The 23,775-nt window shown below is 39.7% G+C and overlaps 1 protein-coding gene across 1 annotated transcript; it reads right to left on the bottom strand.

Moving 5' to 3' along the window:
• Positions 1-13,632: 13,632 nt before the first annotated feature.
• Positions 13,633-23,116, bottom strand: mrasb (muscle RAS oncogene homolog b). The gene is made up of 6 exons (XM_058381299.1): positions 22,851-23,116; positions 18,550-18,756; positions 16,676-16,829; positions 15,995-16,094; positions 15,437-15,516; positions 13,633-14,709 (listed from the first exon to the last, which is right to left on the bottom strand). The coding sequence occupies exons 2-6, from the start codon at positions 18,740-18,742 to the stop codon at positions 14,613-14,615; spliced, it is 624 nt and encodes a 207-aa protein (XP_058237282.1). The 5' UTR covers positions 18,743-18,756; positions 22,851-23,116; the 3' UTR covers positions 13,633-14,612.
• Between the last annotated feature and the right edge of the window lie 659 nt (positions 23,117-23,775).

Below are 23,775 nucleotides of genomic sequence, written 5' to 3'. Positions count from 1 at the left end.
TTCAAGGGTTTTTTTTCTTCTTTGTGAGACTGGAAGGAAATCCCACACGGCACATTTAGAGGTTCATTGGCTTTCAGCACGGCAGGAATCCAGCCCTGAAAACTTCAGCAAAAGTAACGACTTCCAGCAATACGGCTGCTGTTAACGTTCACAGTTTGTGCTGCTTCTCTGTGGTTATTCGACTGATACCATGTGCAAGATAATTATAAGAAGAATTATACGAAGAGAGTCATGCTAAACACAAGAGCTGGAGGAGAAGTGATGGTGTTCTGGACTGCTTCAAAACACTAAACACAAAACCTATAATTACACAAAAATACAAAATGAGAGATTATAATAGAGCAATTTCTTAAAGAGCACATGGAGAGCCAGGGCTCAGGGTTAGGAATGAATAAAATCATGAAGGAATAAAAGCTCTGCTTAAATGGATACTAATTAAGATGGAGTTGTATTCTCAGCATTCTCAGCAACATTTTCAGGAACTGGAAATTGTGTGACAAAATTATAACATTTGAAGACACTTTGCATTATTCCCAATTTCCACTTTGTATTATTCACTAAAATATAAAAAAAAAGAAAAATGAAATTCTACACTTCTTGTACAACATGCTACACTTGGAGAACTAATACAACTAGAACAAAAAGGCTACGTTAAGCGAAGCTAAGCCAAGCTAGGCTAGGGAAACTTTGACATGAAAACAAAAGTGGGAAAAACTAAAGCGGGAAAAAACCCAGAACTCCGCGTGATTATTCAGTCAGTACAAAACAGGTGAGAACAATCACCTGAGGAAATTGGAGCAAACAACAGAAGAACATTTACACAACAAATAAGAACGCCCTCTGGTGGCCTGGTAGGGGAATTTGTCCATGGTTGCCGTTACGAGCCCTACTGTAACATAAATACTTAAATAAATATTTTAACAAACAAAGGAAATATTGAATACTTTTATCAATCAAATATAAGATTATTCAGCATGTCAAGCTTTAGATTTTCTTGTTCTTTAGGCAGATAATTTTGCTTTTTTCTAGAAATTAAAATTTGAAATATAATCTGCTGTTAGAACAAGACCATTTCAAACTTGAAATTAGTTTATTCGATTTATTGATTATTCGTCTTATAGTTGGTATAATAAAACACTAATTAAATACTAAGTACATCTGACTATATTCAAGATATTTTCCCCATGTATTTTTTGGAGTATTTTAGGATATTTTGGTTTCCATGTAGACTTTCACAGTTTGCACACATTGGAAAAGTGTCTCTAAATATGTCATTTGTGGATTTTCTCTCTTTCTGTCATCTGGTCTGAAGAAACCGGTGGACAGAAAGTCACAATGATATTCTGATATTATGTCCCAATGTCTCGCCTTAAACTTCCTCATTTACTCATTACTCATGCTATTATGCAAAATTGTGACTTTTTTCAATCATCAGCCATTCAGCCACTTCAGCCACTCCTCCATCCAAATTGGTGTATAGTCTCTCAGATGAGAAGGTGATTTAATTCACAATCCTGTTTCAGTCAGTTGTTCAGTCATACTCTGATAAAGTTCTCCACACTTCTCCACACTCTGGTCTTCCATGGAGTAACAGATGGCTTATTTATAAATCTAGGATTCTCTCGAAGAGCTGGCTTTAAGGTCAGGACCATGTAATCTGATTCCTTGATATGGATGTTGCTTCTGCTGGCAGTCTAACAATCAGTATGAGTGACACATCGCATCTTGTCCTGAAAGTGAATGGCTTTATTCCATAGAGACAAGCAGTACTGTTGAATTACATGACCACCTGCATCCTGACAGCAGCAGTTCCCTTTACTTCTGGAGGGATTCTAGCATGCTTCAGACCAAAATGTCCATGAATTATTATGCACTCTAACATTTTAAACCTCTTCATCTCCTGTGTAGATATTTTTTCCAGATTTTTCCATCGTTAACTTTTCATTAAAAGTCCCAAGCTGTATTTTTAAAATATATAGTCAAATCTATTGAGTATTTCTTATTATAAGTTACAATGAATAAAATAATCAGCTTGTTAAAGCTGATTACTAGACATTTGTTAATGTCCAATTAACTTGTTCTATTAATTCAATTCAATTTATTTGTATAGCGCTTTTAACAATGTACATTGTCTCAAAGCAGCTTTAGTGTTAAAGCAGCTATTATCTGATTATAAGCATTTATTTTAAGCAAAGAATCAAAATAATTTGCCAATAAATCTAGAAAATGATTGAAATGAGTAAAAAAAAAAGAGTATAAAATAGGTTTAATAAGCTTATTTGGTAAACTATTATTTATTAATAGGAACTACTGGATGGAATCAGAGAATCAGGTCACTACAAATAAAAAAATTAGGGATTTAAAGACCAGTACTGAACAAATGACATACAAAGCGATTCAGATATTCTGGTACAAGGAGAACTTTTCTTCACAGTTTTGAACTGCCAACCATGATTCGAGTGGCCAATTGAGCTTTAGCACATCAAGCAAAAACAAAGACACACCACTTCACATAGTAGACCTAGGAACAATTCTCACTTTCTGTCAGCTAATTTTAGATTTGCATTTTGAAGGTGGAACTTCATGTACTGGTTTGTGTTTATTGGTATGTGCTGAGCCAAAGTGTTTGAAAAGCGATTTGATCAAAGAATCATATATTATTATGTATTGATACCCCTTTAAAATGTTTAAACTGTAAAAATAATTATAATACACTGAGATATAGAATTACTAAAGGATAGGTCTGGTAACTAACAGATCCAGAATTTGGTGCTTCATGAGTTTTAGGTGTGAAGTGTGTGTCTGTGAGTTGCCCAGCAATGAAGTGGTGTAGTATCCAGAATATTCTCTTCATGCCACCAGCTAAGTGTTCCTGGAATAAACTCCCAATCCACCAGAACCCTGACCAGACTGAAGTGCTTAATGGAGACAAATAAGAGCTTGGGAATGAGACACTGCGTCTATCTCTCTCTCTCTCTATAATACTCATGTGTATCCATATACACTCCATATACACAACATCGTTCCTCCATTCCTGGATGAAGTAAACGACAGGATTTGTTCAGTGTTGCTTGTAAAATAAATAAATAAATAAATAAATAAATCAGCATGCAGCAAAATGTGTATTATAAAAATAAGAGGAAAATTGGAATTAAAAAATAAATAAATAAATAAATCTTAAAATACAGCATATGATTAGACACTGGTGATATGAATACAGTGACATAATTCTAATATTGAACAAGTATTTTTGTAAATACGTGTGTGTGTGTTTCTATGTACATACGTGTGTGTGTGTGAATCCATGAAAAACACACACATGCGCTGTCTCGTCCCAGGAACTATAAGAAATGAAATAGTTGAAACATTTCAGCGCATCCGTTTTGTCACCTTGTGTGATTATTTTGAGAGTGATGTATATGCGTGTGTGTGTAGCACAGTATTCAGTAAAGTATGTTCTCTTTATACTTTTCCTTTCTCCTGTTTCCTTTTCTTCACTGTATGTACAGTGTGATTAAACTGATTACGGCTGTTTTCACCTCTTGTATTCAGAAGGCTTTTTATTCGATGTGATTAAACATTGTATTTCAAAAGCAGCTCTTTCTACAGGCTAGAATATCCAAATGACTGTTCAGTGATGTCTTTTATTTGGAAGTCCTCTACCTCGGTGCCTCTGTGACTGCATTGTATTGTCTCTGTACGTGTTCACCGCACAATGGCAGTAAATTGGAATCTGAAACTGAATCTAAATGGGAAAAGCTACAGGATAAAAACGTGTCTTCTGAACGTGAAAAGCATCTAATGGAATATAATGGGCTGCTACTGTTATTACTAGAAAGGGGAAACAACAGCTTACACCTGTCCCACCCACATATCTGTGTATGGATGTGTCTAATCATGCACAGACGCGTACACACACACTACGTTTACATATCCGTCATTTGACAGGCATCCTTAACCAGAGTGACTCACCGTTTCATCTCATTTATTTAATATACAACTGAGAAACTGAGGGTTAAGGGCCTTCCTCAGGGGCCCAGCAGTGTCACTTTGGTGGATCTGGCATTAAAACTCACAACCATCTGATCAGTAGTCCAACTCCTCAACCATTTGGCACAAGCCAGTGCAAAAGGGACTGTGTGCTCTCTCATGTCTCATGACTATGCTTCAGCCAATAGGTGTTTTACCCCGCACCAACACCCTGCTTCAGCCAGTGAATGTTTTGCCCTGTCCCAACCCCCCTGTATCGCTGTTCGGAAATGTTAGGATTTGTTAGGAATTGTTTGTGAGGTGTGATTTGTTAGGAACAGATTTCCAGTCCATCCACTGGAGGCACACACAGACACAGTACACACATATACACACTTGTCAGTCCAAGTTATCCAGGCATACAATTTGTTGGTTGATCCATCCATCTCTTCAGCGCCACCAACAGGCCAAACCTCAAGGTATATTATTGCTTATAACTTTTGAACCATTTGTCCTGTTTTTGTCTGCCGAATCATGACGTTCAACCATATTGGATTTTTCACCATTTTGAACTACTTTTGAGAACTAGTCCCCATAGTCACCAGCACATATTGTATGTATCATCTACACAGGGTTCTGAGCAAACATTATTCAAATAATTTTGCTGGTGTGGCTTTTCCTTCCAATTCAATCTCGTGGAGAAGACATCGAAACAGGAAGGGAGTCATATGGACACTTCAAAGCTGATCTGTCTAATCAACTCTACAAGAATTTGCACACTGTTTAAATATCCAAATCTATTAAGTATTCTCTCTCTCTCTCTCTCTCTCTCTCTCTCTCTATCTATCTATCTATCTATCTAGTTGTCTTTTTTCCGAAAACCTGCAAACAACTCATGTGGTCAGTTGACAACTTTATAGATATTTGGGTTTATATCATTAATGAAATAAGCAAGAAAATTACAAAATGAAACTGTAAATGGATTAAAAATACACCATTCATTCATTCATTCATTCAATCTTTAAAAATGTTTCAAAAATCATGTTTAAAGTGTCTGTGAAGATTCTCAGTCATCCAGGTGCGGTTAACTGGAAGTTGAGTCATGTCAACTGGACATCTTTCTAGTTAGATCAAAATGTTTCACTACTAACTGAGGCACCTTCTTCAGTCTGGGGGAAGTTGGCAGGATTCCTTGAATTTGTACCTCCCCTCCCTGGTTAGCCTTGTTAAGGGAACAAGGGGAGGTAAGAATAAGAGACGGTGTTAGGAGTAAGGGAACCATTTAGGATGTAACGACCCCTGAGAAGCAGAGTAAGGGGAGGGTGTATTGAAGTATAATGGGTAACGATCAGCGAATATAAGAGTGGACAAGGGAGTCCTAGATGGTGGATGTGTGAAAATGTCTTGTGGATGGATGAAAGAGCAGCATGAAAAATAGGAGACAGGTTAAAGTGACAAACTGTTATAGGAAGAGAACCTCTCCTTCATCACACCTCACTGTCGTTTATTATTTTCCTATAAAACATTGCACACACACAATGTTTTAGTCCTTAACTATAGTATATGATATAACATAGCATCTTTTTTTTCCTTCATTTTATTCATGAAATTTTCCAGTTGGCTGAAAATGTGTACAACTTCATAATCTTAAATATGTCTATGAAACATTCACAATGTTTAGAGGAATTGTTACAAGCAGCTTTTTTGTAGGTATTATCTCTGAGCACTAAGTGAAATAACACCACAGACTGATCTGGGAATGAAGCTATTGTGAATATGGAGATGATGATGATGATGATGACGATGATGATCAGCATTATCATCATAATCAGCTCCCAGAAATGCCCCAAATGATTGTTCATAAGTGTCTAAAATGTGAAGGTGTTATCTTCACTAAGATTCACTTCAGAGGGAAAACACATGTCTTACACTGAAATCCAACCTCATTATGCCTCATTTTATGTTATACTTGCGGTGATAAAATCAGTCATTTATTAAAGCTGATTAAAAATAAGCTAAAAGTTAAAAGCTAAAAACGGTTAATTCTTGCTTTCAAATCCACCAGTTAGTTTTAAGATATTTATTAAGAAATACATGAAAGAGTTCACGCACCTTAACACAGAACCTAACTTTCCCCCCAGGTCTGTAGCCTTGACTAAACAACAGTCAGTAAGTACATTTGCAGGTTTAGTCAGAAATTTTAGCTGACTGTGTTACAGTGCAGTCTGCTGCCACCGTCAGGTGAAAGTCGGAATTGCAGCGTGTTTGGCCAGTGAGTCATTTAACATACCATCTACAAGGCAACTCCTTCAGGATTTTACGATTTTGCGTTAGCAGAAATTATCTCAAAATCAAGAAAACTCTGAAATATTCGGAGGAGCTTGCAAAGTTTTAAAATAACCCCAGATTTTCTGCAGATTGTTTCCGAGACACGTCGTGTGAGGTCATCACCACCCACCTTCAGCCTTTGATTTACGTGCATTGATCATGAGTCCAGCTCTCATAGAAAATCATGTCTTCACTGGTAGGAGATAAAAAGGAGACTCGTGTGTCAATTTAAGAAGTTTTCCCCAAAAAAGCATAAAATTTCTGAAGGGACTGAGTAGTGAAACCACATGTTAGTTAACATCTGTCCAAGGGGCTATATTTGGATCTAGGGGTCAGATTGTGGACAACCCTGAAATCGGAAGACAAGCTAAACAAAATTTCATTCAAAGTGTTCATTTCATTTATCCAGCAAAGTAGGTCATGCTAAGATTTTGAGATTTGAGAGAACTTCAGATTTGGGAGATAACTAGCATGCTCACTCATTTAAAACTTGTCAAGACGTTATTTGAAGAATATTCCCTGAAGCCTTGGCAATCACGAGCAGCAAATGAGCGAAACAATGTCAGTGAGATTGTGTCAGGATGAAGACAAGAAGATAGCTGTAAGGACTCACTGGAAGCGTGAGTATCTGAATCCATATGCAGATATTTATTGAAGACGGCAGGCAGAATCGTAAACAGGTAAGCAAGCAAAGAGTCAAAAACCGGAAAAGCAAAACACTGGCGATCAAAACAGAAACAGAAACTGAAACCGAAACTCGTAATCAGGCAAGGATCATACACATCAAAGACTAATCAGGCAGAAATCAAGGCTTGGTACGTGACACTCGGAAACCATACTTCGGGTACAATAGAGGGAGCACGCTTCTTAAAAACCCTAGAAACCGGAAATCAGGTGTACACAGTCAATATTCGGGCGAGGGCTCCCTCTGATGGTCTGGACTAGTATGCACAGTGACCCCGGCCACCCCGGCGACGGGAGTTCAAGATGGTGTGAACTCGGTACGCCAGAGAGCCATCTATGTCCAGGGGAGGGGGCAGTTCCAGAGTTGCGGGGCATTGCATGTGGAGTCATGGTAGGGCTTGAGCAGGGGTACATGAAAGGTAGGAGAAATGCGGTAGGCCGGTGGCAGCTCTAGGCGGTAAGACACAGGGTTAATCTGTCGGATGATCGTGAATGGATCGATATACTTAGGACTGAGTTTTTTGCAGGGTAACTTTAATTTCAGGTTCTTTGTAGAAAGCCATACCTTTTGGCCCACTTGGTAACAGGGTGAGGGTGTCGCCGGTGGTTAGCTTGGAGCTCCTGCCTTCTTACTGCATGCTGGAGTCTCACATGTGCCCTTTCCCAGACCTCCTGACTCTTCCTGGACCATTCATCCACGCTAGGGACACACGAGGGTTCACCTGACATGGGGAAGAGCGGCGGTTGGTAGCCCAGCATGCATTGGAATGGGGTTAGTCCAATAGAGGAATGACGTAGGGAATTCTGTGCGTATTCGGCCCAGGGTAGGAACTCACTCCATCTTTGTTGATCACGGCTGCAGTAGGCACGGAGAAATCTCCTAAGCTCTTGGTTAAGGCGTTCCACTTGGCCATTCGACTGTGGGTGGTAACCAGAACTCAGGCTGACGTTAATGCCCAGCTGCCAGCAGAACTCTTGCCAGACACGGGACGTGAATTGTCTTCAACAATCGGACACGATGTCCTCCGGCAGACCGAAATTTTCGGAATACATGCTGGAACACAGCCTGAGCAGTCTCCATTGACGATGGAAGCCCTTTCATGGGAATCAGTTTGCAGCCTTTCGAGAACTGGTCAATAATGACCATGACCGTAGTAAAACCATGGGACTCGGGAAGGTCAGTCAGGAAGTCTACAGAGAGGTGGGACCAAGGGCGCTGGGGTATAGGCAACGGCTCAAGGAGGCCCTCAGGTAGCTGGCGGCTGGTACGTGTTTGAGCACATACAGCGTAGGAAGGGACGGCCACCAGAATCTTTGCCTCAGTAACTGTGTCGTCCGTTGTATACCTGGGTGCCCGGTGCTGGGGCTTTTGTGAGCCCATTGGATCACACGAGTACGAAGAGCCGTGGGAACGAACATTCTGGATGGTGGACAGTTGGATGGTGGTGTCTCAGAGCTTTGGGCCTGTTCTATCTCCCGTATAATACTCCATTGAACAGGAGCTATGAGGACTGATGGAGCGAGGAAGTTCGGGGTCAGTGGGTTGGTCTGTGGCATCATGGAGCCTGGAAAGAGCATCAGCTTGCACAGTGACAATTTATTAGATATTTGAGAAAAAAAGTGTGTGAGAATGAGAGAAAATAAAAACAGAAGGAATGCTCCCAGCCATCAATCATGTAACATGGGCGGGACTTAGACTCTACACTTACTATGTGCTGATATTAAGAACTAAAGCAAAAGGAGTTTGTAGAAATTTTTAGTCTACACTGTAATGGTGAAGGGTTGAAAAAGGGTTGAAATGTGTTGTATTAGATGTATGTGTGTATGTTTGTGTGTAAGTGAGTGTGAAATTCACAAGCCATCTGGAGCTGGTTATTTACTGGCACAGTTTCCAGCATGTTGATGGTCAGATGTTTCCTGGATGGTGGAGATGTGGGTACATCCTTGGAACATAGAATATTATTATTTACAGCAATATTGTCTGTCTATCCATCCATCCATCTATCCATCCATCCATCCATCTATCCATCCATCCATCCATCCATCCATCCATCCATCCATCCATCCATCCATCTGTTGTATAAATTATTAGTACTGCTCAAAAATAATTCCTTTTGTGTATTCATCATGTGCCAGATAGTGATTTCGATCATTTGGTGATTTTGATTCTCGAATTAACTACTCAAACTGTGGAAGCTCTTATTCAAAGTACCTCAATTAAAGCATCTGCGGGAAAGACAAGGAGTCGCATCTCAACTTGGACTCATGACTCAACTTGGACTTGAGTCGCATTTCAAATTCACTAAGCTGTGGCTAAAAATAGCAGCTGTTATCTCTTCCTGTCTGTTCCAGTAACTGTTTGCATCAAACTGGTTTCATTTATTTTAAAATAAAACTCATAAAAACACTAGCCGCCGGCTTGATGACATGAGTCATCCACCCAGAATGGATAATGACTGTGTTCCCGTGATGGTCACGTCTTTCGCTTCTTTTGAACGAAAAGAATACAGTGATTATTTGTTCAGTAACACACTTCCAACTGAATGGACAACAGGGGATAAATATGATTAAGAACTTCTGTGTCTCTTTCAAGAGACTCCCATTTTATTCGGCAGTCAAACCCAGGCCTCGGCAATGAGAGTGCTGAATCCTGCCACTGGACCACCACTAAGCTATATCATATCCTAACCAGATTATAGCCACATGTGGCCCAATTGTGTACGTCTAGGTTTAGCCAGAGGTGTAGCTACAAGACTGGCAAAGCCGGCAGTTGTTTAGAGCCATGAGAATTGCGCAAGCTAACAATAAGTCCATTAAACTATCAAATCTCACCTATACCCGCTGATAGGTAATGTTCAGCACTATTCCTGGAACTACCTGGAAGAGGAAGATGCCCCCATCCTGCAAGCATGAAGAACTTGTAAAAGATTACTTTGTATTGTTAAACTTTACAAAATGAAAGAGAAGTTTCTTGTCTAGAAGACAGAGTGGAAGTGTGGAAATAAAAGGTGGAACTGTTGACTAAGTCATAAAGTAATATACTGATAGCTAGTATAGAGTTGACCCCTGGTTCAGCGCTTTCCAGTTAGAGCTTGTCATTTGCCTCAATTGGTCTTGACAGCTTGGTCTTTGAAAGTAAATGAGAGTAGAAAAGCCAGCAGGTGTTCTGTTAAAGCTTCACTGATATAACTTTGATCTCATTGGAAAACAATATAATGCAGTAAAATGCAATAAAACAGTTTCAGACAGTCGGCTTGTCATATTGATTGAAGGCCTCAGTGTAACATGATGGCAAAAAACATAGATCTTGACTTTTCCTGTCTGGGGCATCCTACAGTCTATAATATCACCTCTGATTCTAGCCTATGTTGACGATTGACGAATTTCTTCTGGATGAATTTCACAATTTCTGCTATCACACAGTTATATGTTTACTGTTTATTTTCTACATGTTCAGAATTTCTAGATCCTGCACTTGTGCTGTAACTTTCTGAAGTGGAAACTAAACATTAAGTTAATCTCTTCTCATCTTTGCCTCTCAGTGTCTCTGCATGCTTTCTACTTATTTATCTGCTTAAGTATCTTCAGCATTTATTTCAGCAACAAAATGCTAAAATGTGGCTGACAAAAAATAGCTAAATAAGTTTATAAGCATTAGGCAAATTACATCATACTAATGAATGGGTACCAGATAGCACGTCCCTTTAATTTACAGTCTTCCAGCCATGTCTTGAGAGCCTTTTTGTAAATTAGGAGCACTTATTAGGAGCCTCCTGAGCTACTCTGTGAATTATGCACCAGCATGTCCACACTGAACAGATTTCTCATGGAAAAGATGAGAACAGTGGGCAGGTTCTTATAATAGACTACTGAGACAGGCATTATGATTAAGCTTATGTTTATGTTTATGTTAAATCTTTTCGGTTCATTGTGAGAGTGTGATTTGGATATTGATCAAGCCTTTCAGTGTGCTACACACTCAAGAAAACATACGTTGTAAAACACTGCCATCATCTGGTAAAAATTTAGCCAAATTCCTCAGAAATCCACTGGGAAAAGTTTACATTTTGTACACATAAAGAAACAACTACGTAGGCAGTAGTACTGTAGTTGAGCTTGTGTGTGTGTGTGTGTGTGAGACAGAGAGAGAGAGAGAGAGAGAGAGAGAGAGAGAGAATATATTGGTACCTTGATATGGATTAGCATCCTATCCAGGATATATTCTGCCCTCATGTCCTGTGTTTCCCAGATTAGTCTCCTTACTGAATATGAATTAAGCATAAACTAGCTTTGTTTTATAATCCATTCATGGGTCATATGGGCCATATATGTCATGGGTTCAAATAATCCATTATCACAGTAATTATTACTGGAACATGAATGAATCTGTCATGTCATGACTTTTTCTACATCATCTGAAAGGATTAGGACATGTTATAGTCATGTGACCTACTAAAAGGATAAAAGTAACTCTAGTAACAATGTAAGTGTGTGAAATTGCTAGCATTATGTTATGCATGCTAGATGTAGTACTAGATCAACAAGCTAAGTTGTTAATTTGGGTAGATACTTAAAAAGAACAACAAAAAAAATTAGTTAATCATAACTTGGTGAATTAATATAACCTACCAACCTTGAGGAGTCCCATAATTTTATGTCCTTTTTAATTATTAATTAATTAATTAATTAAAGCTTTTGACTCAAACAGAATGAAACCTAAAACCTCAATGCAAAAACAAATTAATTTATTTAATTACAATTAATTTAACCATTAAACTTTTGTATATTTTGTATGATTTATTCTTTGTAGAGCAAAAAAAAATCACACACAATAATCAGATATAATAGGTTGTGATTTGTCACAAGACCTAATTTTATTCTTGAGATTAGAAATTCTTACAATGCTTCTTGCAAAAATTTCCTTTTTTTATAGTCCACTTGTTCATCACACAGACACTTTAACATAATAATAATAATAATAATAATAATAATAATAATAATAATAATAAGTAGAAAAACAGTAGCTAAATGATTGCTAGCACATTTCTTGCTCTAGGTTTCTACTCAAATTGCAAAATACAGCGTCTCGACGTTCAGTCCACAAACTTCCAAAATTGGTAAAAATCACAGAAGATAAAGTACCTCCCTGGTGCAAAATGTACGACAAACATTACACAATAACATTAGGTTATAACTTCACAAGGAAAATGGCTGCTGCTTATTTGGCTGAACATAAACAGCACAGTTGATAAGCTTTACATTCAAGCTGTTTTTTTCCTCCAAAGCCAAAACAAGAGACAATTCTTTTACAATTTTACAAGCTTTCCGTTTTCTTTTTTTTTCTTCTTTTTTTAAAGCAGTAGTGCGATTGAGATGAACGTGAAAGTTCAAGCATTCCTGATCAGGGAAAGAAAAAGGAAAGTGTGACAGTTTGTGCAATGACCGTGTTTGATTCTTCAGTAACATTCAAAAGATTAGCAAACATTCATCTGGGTTTCTTCTGTGAGAAATGATTAAACGTGCCCGAAATGCTTATCAGTCAATAAACAGAAAAAAGTCAGATGGTTCTGTGATTATGGGTTTATCCAATCCATCTGTGATAATGTAAAGACTTTAAGATCAGTTTGACCCAAAAGCCAGTGATTGATGACCAAACGGTGCAACTGGAAACACAAGCTTTCATCCCTTGCTTGTTATATTGTTGAAGGTCATGTAGTTTCTTCGCAGACCGCCATTGTTCATTGTTCATCGTTCATCTTCAGTAAGCGTTTTATCCTGGTCAGGGATGCAGAGGATCTGAAGCCTGTCCAAGGAATACTGGGCATGAGGTGAGAATAAACCCTGACACCTGTGCACATTCACATTCACATTCACACTAGCAGGGAACCTGGAGGATCCAGAGAACCTGGCGAAAACCTGGGAAGAACCTGAGAAGAACCTGATGAGAATCTGGAGTGAACCTGTAAGAACCTGATGAGAACCTGGGGTGAATATGGAGAGAACCTGGGGTGAAGCTGGGGAGAACCTGGGGTGAATATGGAGAGAACCTGGGGTGAAGCTGGGGAGAACCTGGGGTGAATATGGAGAGAACCTGGGGTGAAGCTGGGGAGAACCTGGGGTGAATATGGAGAGAACCTGGGGTGAAGCTGGGGAGAACCTGGGGTGAATATGGAGAGAACCTGGGGTGAAAGTGTGGTGAAGGCGGGGATTTCCTGGGGTGAAGGTAGGGATAACCTGGAGTGAAGATGGGGAGAACCTGGGGTGAAGATGGGGATATTCTGGGGTGAAGATGGGGAGAACCTGGCGTGAACCTTGTGAAAACCTAGGGAGAACCTGGAGAGAACCTGAGGTGAAGCTGGGGATAACCTTGGGTAAACCTAGGGATAACCTAGGTGAAGGTCGGGAGAACCTGTAGTGAAGATGGGGAGAACCTGGGGTGAAAGTGGGGAGAATCTGGGGAAAACCTGGGGTGAAGATGAAGAGAACCTGGAGTGAAGATGGGGATATCCTGGGGTGAAAGTGGGGAGAACCTGGGGTGAAGCTTGTGAGGACCTGGGGTGAGCCTAGGGAGAACCTGTAGTGAAGATGGGGATAACCTAGAGTAAACCTTATGAGAATCTGGGGTGAAGCTGGGGAGAACCTGGGGTGAAGGTGGGGATATCCTCAGGTGAAGGTGGGGAGAACCTGGGGTGAAGGTGGGGATATCCTCAGATGAAGGTGGGGAGAACCTGGGGTGAAGGTGGGGATATCCTCAGGTGAAGGTGGGGAGAACCTGGGGTGAAGGTGGGGATATCCTCAGGTGAAGGTGGGGAGAACCTGGGGTGAAGGTCCTACTAAACAAACTCCAAACAAACAGTAACCTGAGCTCAGGACTGAACCGGGGAACTCTGAAGCTGTGAGACTGCAATGCACCACCTAAAACTTTTTTTCCCCCAATACATTCACATAATACCTGATTCTCCTCATGTGGTTCTTCATCATGCGTGAAGGTTTGGTTCATTCACTACATTTCCAGATCCATAAACACTAGCAGCAAGATTAGTGTGTTTTGGTGTGAAATTAGCAAGATGGCTTTGAGTGATGGCTTCTGCGTTTCAGCGGCACTTACAGAACAGGTGGTTAATTTCGTCTTGTGTTTTTTTTGTTAGTTTTTTGTTTTAAAAGAAATGTTCATCCACAAGATCTTTTGCTTGAAGGCCTTTCGTATCCTAATGGAGCAGTAAAAAAATTCAAATAGCGAACAAATCCTTGTGCTGTGAAAGGATTTTTTTTACAATAACAGGACAAAAATGGTACAAACATGTACAAAATCAAGGCCTCGTTAGGGACGTCTTTAGAGTCTTCTGAGGGAAATGGTGCTCGGTTTCTGGAATCCTTTCATCTTCCAGGAAGTCAAGATCCGCTTCAGGAGATAAAACAGAGCAATGGATTTCTATTCGGCCTTTTTTTTAAATTACACACCTTATTAACACTGGATGGCAAGATTTGTCTCCTGATTTGGATGAACTGAACTGAAAACACCGTGTGCAGTAGTATTACGTTTAAGGAGCTCTGTGGTGTGTGTGTGTGTGTGTGTGATAACAGTCCAAGCCATCATCGCGTGGTTGACGTGCCCAGAGAGAAACAAACAGTCATAGTAGGACACAGTGAAGCCTGGCTGATCCGGATGGCCTGTCCGCCCGCCATTTTGTTTTCTTCTTCTTCTGGGCCCTCTCTGGAACCTGCTGCCTGTACATTCAGAAAGAAAGTAGAGGATTAGCCTGGATTTTGATATATATGAAAGCTCTGATACTTCTTTTTGTAATCAAGGGATCAATGTTTACTAGCTTCATTGAGTTCTTCTGAATACAGTCTAAAGAATGTTTCTGGCTGTATTTCCTCTAGTATATGCTGTGTATATCTGTGTGTGAGTGAGGCATGTTGTGTAAAATCACAACATCCTCATCAACCAATTTTGTGCATGTACATGGACACTTACAGGAGACAGGAAGGCATCTGTCAAGCAAAACGCTTATATATATATATATATATATATATATATATATATATATATATATATAAAATAATAATAATAATAATTGGCTCACTCCAATCCAACAGGCAGCTCTGACCTCTCATCACTTCTCAGCCCATGTCACAGGGCAGTGTAACAACATCATCCACATACATGAGCTCACATACGCACATGATTTGCTAGCGTCACTATGACTGACGGGAGACGGACTACATCACTACCAGTCTCTCACTGTGATTTTGATCTCCTGACATAAGGGATGAAGAGCACTGGTGGCTCAATGGTTAAAGCTTTTAGTTATTGTCGTGGGTTCAATCCCCAGCACCACCATGCTGCAACTGTTGTGCCCTTGAGCATTATGGGGAAAATGGTTTCGCAAAACAAATTTTCGCCTTAAAAACTTGTTCACAAGTCACATGGCTTTGTTTTGAATTCACTCACCGAATCACTCTCACGAGCTCGTGGAAAGCTTTGTCCACATTCATGGGTGGATCCTTTGCACTTGTTTCAATATAGGTAATCTGTGAAGAGAAGGCGGAAGTGAAAGTGTGTTCAGAAGCAAAACATTTGGTGGATTCACTGTAAAAAAAAAAAAAAGCATGCAGCATGCACTTGAGTCAATAATCTGAAATCGTATAGATATATAAACCTTTATCATAATAGTCACTTTTCATTCACCAATAAATCCTCTAAGGTACAGATTTGATTGGTATATACCGTATATCTTGCCATATTTGTACATTCATTACAAATATTTTCATTTAAACTGGTGGAGAAAGGGTTTAACATAAAGCTCGTTGACCTGAGCTGATTATTATCGGACAACTTCTTTCAGTAAGGATGTGCCACCTATTGCAGAGATGATGCATAGCTCAGACTGTTAATGAGAATGTAAGGCCATAAAACATGCATAACCAAGAAGAACCTGAGAGAGAAAGAGAGAGAGAGAGATAAGATCAAAAGTATGAAAGTGTTGTGAAGAGGAAGAGAAGCACCTACACTGTGTTTCATCGCCATCTCCTTCCCCTGGTCGCTTGTGATTTTGCGTAAATGCACCAAGTCGACTTTATTAGCCACGAGGACCATCGGAAACGACTCCCTGCAAACACACACACACACACACACATTTAGTGCAATAAGTAACAGATATGTAATAACAGCAAGAATACAATAAACCTAATAAAGAAGTAAACATATAATGAAGCAAATTTACATAAAGTGCAGTGGTTTGGAGTATAAGTGCTCTCCTGAGATAAGCTGCAATATTGCACAGTCCTTGCATATTCTCTGAGTAAAATAAGGCTTTAACGCTAAGCTTAACCCCAGGATATAATGTCCAATTGAAAATAGTGTTCTAACTCCAAAGAGTTCTGTCCTCCACAATATGACTGCGACCTTCAGTTCTGCATCAATAAGCAGCTTGTAGAGAAGTGTTCGCTTTCATAGCAAGGCTTCTCAGAGTGTTTACTAAAAACAGGAAATATTCTTTAAGTGCCGCATAAAAAAAAATCATCCAATGTACAGTGTGAAATGTCGGATTATGACTAGCCAGGATTAGCTGTTCACCTCGAGTGAAATGTCAAACAAGATAAACCCGGATTCTGTCTACCTGAGGATGATTATTTTGAGTGTTGAAAAGGGTTTCACCCTATAAATGAATAAACCACTCTCCATTCATACCTGTCTTTCACTCTCAGGATGAGCTGATGGAAACGGTCTATATGCTCAAAGCTGGCTTTGTCGGTCACCGAAAACACTATGAGGAAGCCGTCTCCTGTCCTCATGTACTGCTCTCTCATAGCGCTGAACTCCTCCTGACCTGCTGTGTCCAGTACTACACACACACACAACCGAGAGCGAGATTATCCGGAGTAGTTTAAAGCATTCGCAATTAAAGCTGCAAGCAGTATTTTCAGGGACCAAGCACCCAGATTCTGTGAGCCACACATTCACAAACATGCTCTAATTTTTGGAAGTTGAGGCACTTAAGGGATTCAGGAGTGATCTACAGTTTCACTCATGATGTGTGTTTTGATCACAGGCAGTGTTGGATTTCTCTGGCTGTTGGGAGAAAGATCTAGATCAGAGGTGTCCAATCTTATCCACAAAGAGCCAGTGTTGGTGCAGGTTTTCGTTCCATCTGCACAGAAGAACACCTGATTCTATTGAAAACCAAGATGAGTTGATTAAACTGGTGGAATCAGGTGTGGCTCCTGCTTGACTGAAATGAAAACCTGCACCCACACTGGCATTTTGTGGATAAGACTGGACACCTCTGGTCTAGATGAATCAATGCGAAGCAGGGTGGCATTGATGCTGCTGCTGCGACCTGTGGTGTTGTCTATTGCTACTTTAACGTTTAGACAGGTGTCAAGATGACGTGGGCGAAATCTGCTTGAATGTCAGACCAGCAAATTTTGTGAGCGAGTAGCAAAACTGGTTATTAAGCATGTTTTTGTAACTTTTGATCAGTAGGTGGCGCTGACAAAGAAATTTGTTGTCTAGCCTCAGGTCATGATCCTGAAGCTGCCTCCGAAGTTTAGTGCCAGTGTGCAAAGCTGTTGTTGAGATACAGCCTTCACTTCCTGTTTCACTTTTACATTTGTTGGCTCATTACGGGCAAACCATTTGGAGTATTCATGATTCTGTTGATAATGTTTATGAGGCTTTCTTTGAAGATGACTGTGCCAAATTTGGAGACTACTGGATAAAATTTGATGGAAATTTGACTTTCGGTGCTTGCCCATATAATAATAATAACAATAATGACAAGAAGAAGAAGAAGAAGAAGTCATGCATCTACTCTTCTTTTCAAAGGAATCCAGATCACATGAGACCAAATAGCAGTAAATCAAAACACACACAAATACACAACATACTCAGATGTAGACACACATATTACAAAAGAAGTCAATGTGCACATATATGCACACGCACATACGCAGATTAACTGTTGTGTAATACACAGATTATCTTAAGCACAAGACACACCCATGTGCAAAGAGAAATAAAGAATCTACAGATGGATTTATTCGTAGGAACATTTATACAGGACTTAAAAAAAAATGTGGGTAACCTAATCGTTCTACTCTGTATGGAAACCTTAAATGCTCGGTGTCAAATAATCTAAATAGCATGGATTACTTTTAAAGATGACGTAAAAAAAATGACGTTTATTCATGTTTATCATCTGTCCTGATCCTGAAGGGTTTAGTAAAAAATGTCTCCTCATGCTTGGTGATGGGATTAAAAAGACCACCGAGTTAAAACAAGCAGAAACTGAATGAACTGAATGCATCTGAGCTGGGAGATGTGACTGGTTTTCATATGTTTCGGAAAAGTTTCCAAAACCTTCCTTCCAGTTCATCCTGCATTACACACACACACATGCAGATTATGCTTAGAGTATGCACAGTCACACCCTCAAACAAAAAGTCTGTCTCACACACACACACACAGAGTAAGCACAGTAACACCCTGGGTCAAATAAAACAAACACACAATAATATAAGTACACACACAAGCAACATGCACACACTGAAAAGAGGTCTTACCATCCAGTATGGCCCACTGTCCATCGATCTCGGTGTGTTTGAGGTAAGAGTCTTCGATGGTCGGGTCGTAATCAGGCACGAAGATTTTCTGAAAGAACTGGATGGTGAGGGCGCTCTTGCCCACGCCACCGTCACCCACCACCACCAGCTTATAAGTGGGCAGGTTGTCCCCGGGCACAGCGCTCGTCGCCATGGAGACTGCTACACCTGGTCACACACACAACACACACACACGCTGGATGAGAAGGAGAGGAGAAGCGATGAACCCTAACACTCTAAATGGGCTGTAAAGTGATACGTAGGCACTGTAATGCTGCGGCTTTAGAGAATGCTGATCAAGGCTTTTTTTTTTTTTTTACACCCGTGTGTATGAAATATTGACTAGACCTATACATACACTGACCAGAACACAACCTTGTCACAGAGCTGCAGGATAACAGGATGATAATTTACAAGAAAGGTTTAATTCTACTTGAAAATGTATCTATAATGGATTTCAGAAGTATTTACAGCTCTGATCTACAAACCAACACATCAGAGCTTTTCCCACCTTTAATGTGAAATTGCACCTTATAATAACTGAGGTGCATAAGTATGTACACCCCTAAACTAATCATTTGTCAAAGCACCTATTGATCAGATTCCACCAGTCTTTCTGGATAAAACTCTTTCATCTTAACTTTGGGAATATTTTCCATCTCTTTCTTGCAAACACTCTTATGTCACCAGCCTAATCAATTAAAGCAAACAAAAACAATGTTTCAATACTAAAAGTCTTAAGGATTAAAACAGCAGGAGGAATTTACACCTTACACTATTATAAATCCTGATCTGCAATTCTGGCACTACAGTAGATCAATATGTTGGATTTGTTGTCATTAAAAATCGGAGTTGAATTATTGTTTATTGATTTGTGAAGCTTGTATGAAGATAAGTCTCACTTCATGGCTTCAGTGCATCTCATGCCTAGAACATGGAATTTCACCAAACCCACATTTCTGGTCTAAATGCTTTTGTGATTTACAAATAATTTCTTTCGTATCTAACTGATCAGTTCTGCAAAACTTAACTCAGTCATAACAGGAAGCTACGTCAAGCACCATGTCAGTGTCTGAATACTGTAACTAAAGCAGAGCATAATGTGGCAAACATTTCATCTGAATTTTATTCCACTCGAGAAATTCGCTGTGTCGAAAGAGTGGAAGTAAACGTTGAGAAATTGTAGCTGTGCGCAGCTGAGAGCGTTGGTCATGTTTTGAAATCCTGATGAACGCGTCCTCAGATAATTACATCAGTTACGCTGTTCTCTTATCCGACTTCACCGGTTACAAACGACACGGATTACTGTGAACAGAGCTGAAGGATTTGCGAAGGCCATGTTGCAACAACAAGAAAAATCAATATCTATAGTATTGAGCACTGTTCATAATAAATACGGACACCTCAGTGCTTCAAATAATTATTATAATTCGTTCAGTTTAATAGTCTTGAGGTAGACACCATTTTTAAAGCTCGCTGTCACTTGTTTGTCATTCCCTCACCAGCCATTGTTTTTTTTTCCTTTCTTGAAATTAAGACAATCAATAAATAAATAAATAAATAAATAAATAAAAGAAATGCTGCTTGTCAATGTTATCAAGAAGCCAGAAAACAAGAAGTCTTCTATCCTGAGGACTTTCCCGTGTCAGAAATCTTAAAGTCACGACTTTGGCTGTGAGTGAAAATGGAGACTCCTTTAGTAAAGGTCTCTTTACAAAAAGCTTCACTGTATCCCCAATGATATACTGTTAGTGTAAAAAACAGGGGGATGCAAGGAGGATTTTCGTGGTACAATTACGGCATTTGCCCTCATCCAGAGCATCTTACAATTAATCTCATTTTACACAACTGGTTAAGGGCCTTGCTGAGGGCCCCAGCATTGACAGTAAGTAGGACAACACCTTAACCACTAAGCTACCACAGCCCCCATGGTATGTTCTATGATATCACACACAAATGATAGCCAGATCTTTTCTTTTTTTAACGTTTGTTGATTACGATGATCAGCTTATACTGAACTTTTACCAGCTATACTTCTCACTGTAGTTACTTCCTGGCTTACGCTTGCCCATTTTTCCTGATTCCAACACATCAACTTCCTGATCTGACTAGTCACCTGATAGCTAATATATTCCAACCTTTAACAGATTATTTTGAAATAATCAATATTAATCACTTCACCTGTCCGTGGTGATTAAAAAAAATGGAATCACATGCAGTGGCCACATGACATACACAAGTGACTGGAGATCATTTGTTTTCAATGAGAAACGAGTGACAGCAACTGTTAGCTGTGGGCGTGTCCTTATGTTATTATGCAAATATGAAGCGACTCAGTGCAGCCAATAGGAGTGAAGATGGTTGAGTGCATGTGATCCGTGGTGAGGAGCGAAGTCCCGTATGATATGAAGCAGATATACACTGCTGAATTTTACACAAAACACCAAATCTCCATCCAGGACGTTTTATTTACACCGACCAGGCATAACATTATAACCACCTTCCTAATATTGTGTTCGTCCCCCTTTTGCTTCCAAAACAACTGATCCGTCACGCACTGTGTATTCTGACACCTTTCTATCAGAACCAGTATTAACGTCTTCAGCAATTTGAGCAACAGTAGTTCGTCTGTTGGATCGGATCACATGGGTCAGCCTTCGCTCCCCACGTGCATCAATGAGCCTTGGCTGCCCATGACCCTGTCACCGGTTCACCACTGTTCCTTCCTTGGACCACTTTTGATAGACACTGACCACTGCAGAACGGGAACACCCCACAAGAGCTGCAGTTTTGGAGATGCTCTGATCCAGTGGTCTAGCCATCACAATCTGGCCCTTCATCATTCTCACTCAAATCCTTACGCTCATCCATTTTTCCTGCTTCTAACACATCAACTTTGAGGACAAAATGTTCACTTGCTGCCTAATATATCCCACCCACTAACAGGTGCCATGATGAGGAGATCATCAGTCTTATTCACTTCACCGGTCAGTGGTCATAATGTTTCGCCTGGTCGGTGCATTATTACTATAGCAACCGGTAGTAGGAACGGCTAGTGATGTCTTTGCCTAGTTGAACGCTGACCTTGGAAACAAAGCTTGATGCTGATTTGCTGAACCTTCATGCTGGGTGGGTGGGAGTTGATTGCACACTTTTAAATACGGAATTTTGGAAAATATATCAAGTCTTTCCTGAAATCAAAGGCTTGAGTCAAAGTGAAGTCACAAGTCATTGATTTCAGAGTCAAAAGTCTTCTTTAATTTTGTCAAGTCAAAAGTAAAGCAGATTTCTGGCAATGTCCCTCGAGCGCAGAACACTGCTGTCCAGCATGAAGTATTCAACTGAATTTCGTCACTGAAGGTAGCAAATGTTTTAATTAATATTTCATTTAATATTTTAGTATAATAAAACTGCAGTGTCTGATGAAATTCACATTGATCTTCTAGCCTCAAGAGCATGCACCAGTTCCTTTGGAAAGCAGTGACCTCACCTGTAGTCAAAGATTACATCACTGTGTGCTCATTTCTCACACTGAACATGACACACACACACTCTCTCTCTCTCTCTCTCTCTCTCTCTACAGACCAAACACATCACAGTGTGCTGATTTCTCAAACTGAACACAACGTTCACACTTCTGATGGCTGAACCCCACACTGCCATTTTGTGCCAAGATTTAAGACAGGAGGCGTGCACATTTGTCAGATTTAACCCCTGCTTGCACATTTATTTCCCAGATTTAACCCCCTTCCATCACTCAACTCACAATATTCATCAGATTCAACACAAAGTGCATATATGTATATCATCATATTGTGTGCGCGTGCATCATAATACAGCTGTGTATTATTGCAACCATCTTTCCAGCTGTGTAGGCGTTTAAGTCGTGCTTATTTCCTTCCTATTAATTTCGTGTTTTATTTATAGATATTGATTTATTTATTTTTTATACATCAACATTTAAAGATCACTTCTGCAAATCAGATATCTGGAATTTTCTTTAGAGAGAAAGCAACAGCATCTGGGAGCTCCGTTTTACTTCTGATGCAAATCGTAATAATTTTCATTATTATTATTATAATTTTGGATTCAAGTGAAATCGTGCAGCGTGAAATCTTTCCCCTGATCAGCTGTAAGCCCTTGTCATTAGTGCATTATTAATAACACGGACGCAAAGGCCTGATGCTTCCTGCAACTCGATCATCATTTTGGTGCCGTAACTCTCAAAGCAAAAAAACCCACATTATAATAAACTGTGTTACCGTTTAAGGAGAAGACACCATGTGAGGATGACAAAGTCCTTTTGAGGAGACGTTGAAACAAACATTCCACTTGAACCCCAGGCGATGTCGTTGTGTATTTTTTTTTATTATTTTAGTATTTTTTACACCTTACTTTTACAGTGTTATCTCTTCCAGAACAGAGAGCTCTTCATCCATCCGCTTCAAGTGTTTCAGTTCCTTACACCGCAACAGCCGTTACAATTAAAACACACTTACATTTAGGGGGGGTATTAACAGCTCCAACGACAAACAGCGTCCTTTTACTGAGCATTCTTCCACTATGTCTTTTAATGATATATAATAAAATACACAGTTTTGTTAACAGAACCCGCCTCCTGTCAGTATTTTCTGTACTTATAAAGAAATGCGCTAATACTGAACCTCGGGATCCCCCTATTGTAAGAATGGACCAGTCCACTGTCAGGGCTGGCTGGTTTAAAAGGAAAAAACGCACGAGCCGTATTGACAGTAAAGGAAAGTGATTTGAAGCGGGAAGAAACAAATTCTAGTTGATGTTTCGTTTTCAAATGTCAAATGGCACATATTATATGCCGTGATATCATTACCAGACTTGCATGGAGATATAGGACAGAGAAGGAAATTAGCAGTAAATCCAGACCTGTATTTATAGGTAGATTCCTTAATAAACCAAATGACAGTAACTCCCTGAGATGAGATGAAGAGATAAAGAAACCTTGAGAGGAAGCAGACTAACATGAAACCTATCCTTTTCTGGATGAGACTAGGATTGTAAAACCATTAAAACGTGTTTGAAAGATGTTCTGTATGAGGTATGATCACAAGATGTCCTTTATGATTAAAGCAGCAGCGCTTAAGTACAAATTCACAGTATCCAGGTAAGATGCATGAAAGCAAATGCGAGACACGGGAATTTGGGAAGTCC

This window comes from Hemibagrus wyckioides, linkage group LG27 (assembly GCF_019097595.1).
Source record: "Hemibagrus wyckioides isolate EC202008001 linkage group LG27, SWU_Hwy_1.0, whole genome shotgun sequence".
NCBI lineage: Eukaryota > Metazoa > Chordata > Actinopteri > Siluriformes > Bagridae > Hemibagrus > Hemibagrus wyckioides.
Note: the sequence above shows the minus strand (reverse complement) of the source record. Positions and strands in the feature narration are given on the sequence as shown.

Bases quoted from the DNA above. Each gene is read 5' to 3' on its own strand.
- mrasb (XM_058381299.1), bottom strand. From the start codon at position 18,742: ATGGCGACGAGCGCTGTGCCCGGGGACAACCTGCCCACTTATAAGCTG. The intron at 16,095-16,675 runs GTATGAATGGAG...GTGTGTTTGCAG, and splicing joins ATCCTGAGAGTGAAAGACAG to GGAGTCGTTTCCGATGGTCC. The intron at 14,710-15,436 runs GTGAGTGAATTC...CTGAATGTACAG, and splicing joins GAGCTCGTGAGAGTGATTCG to GCAGCAGGTTCCAGAGAGGG.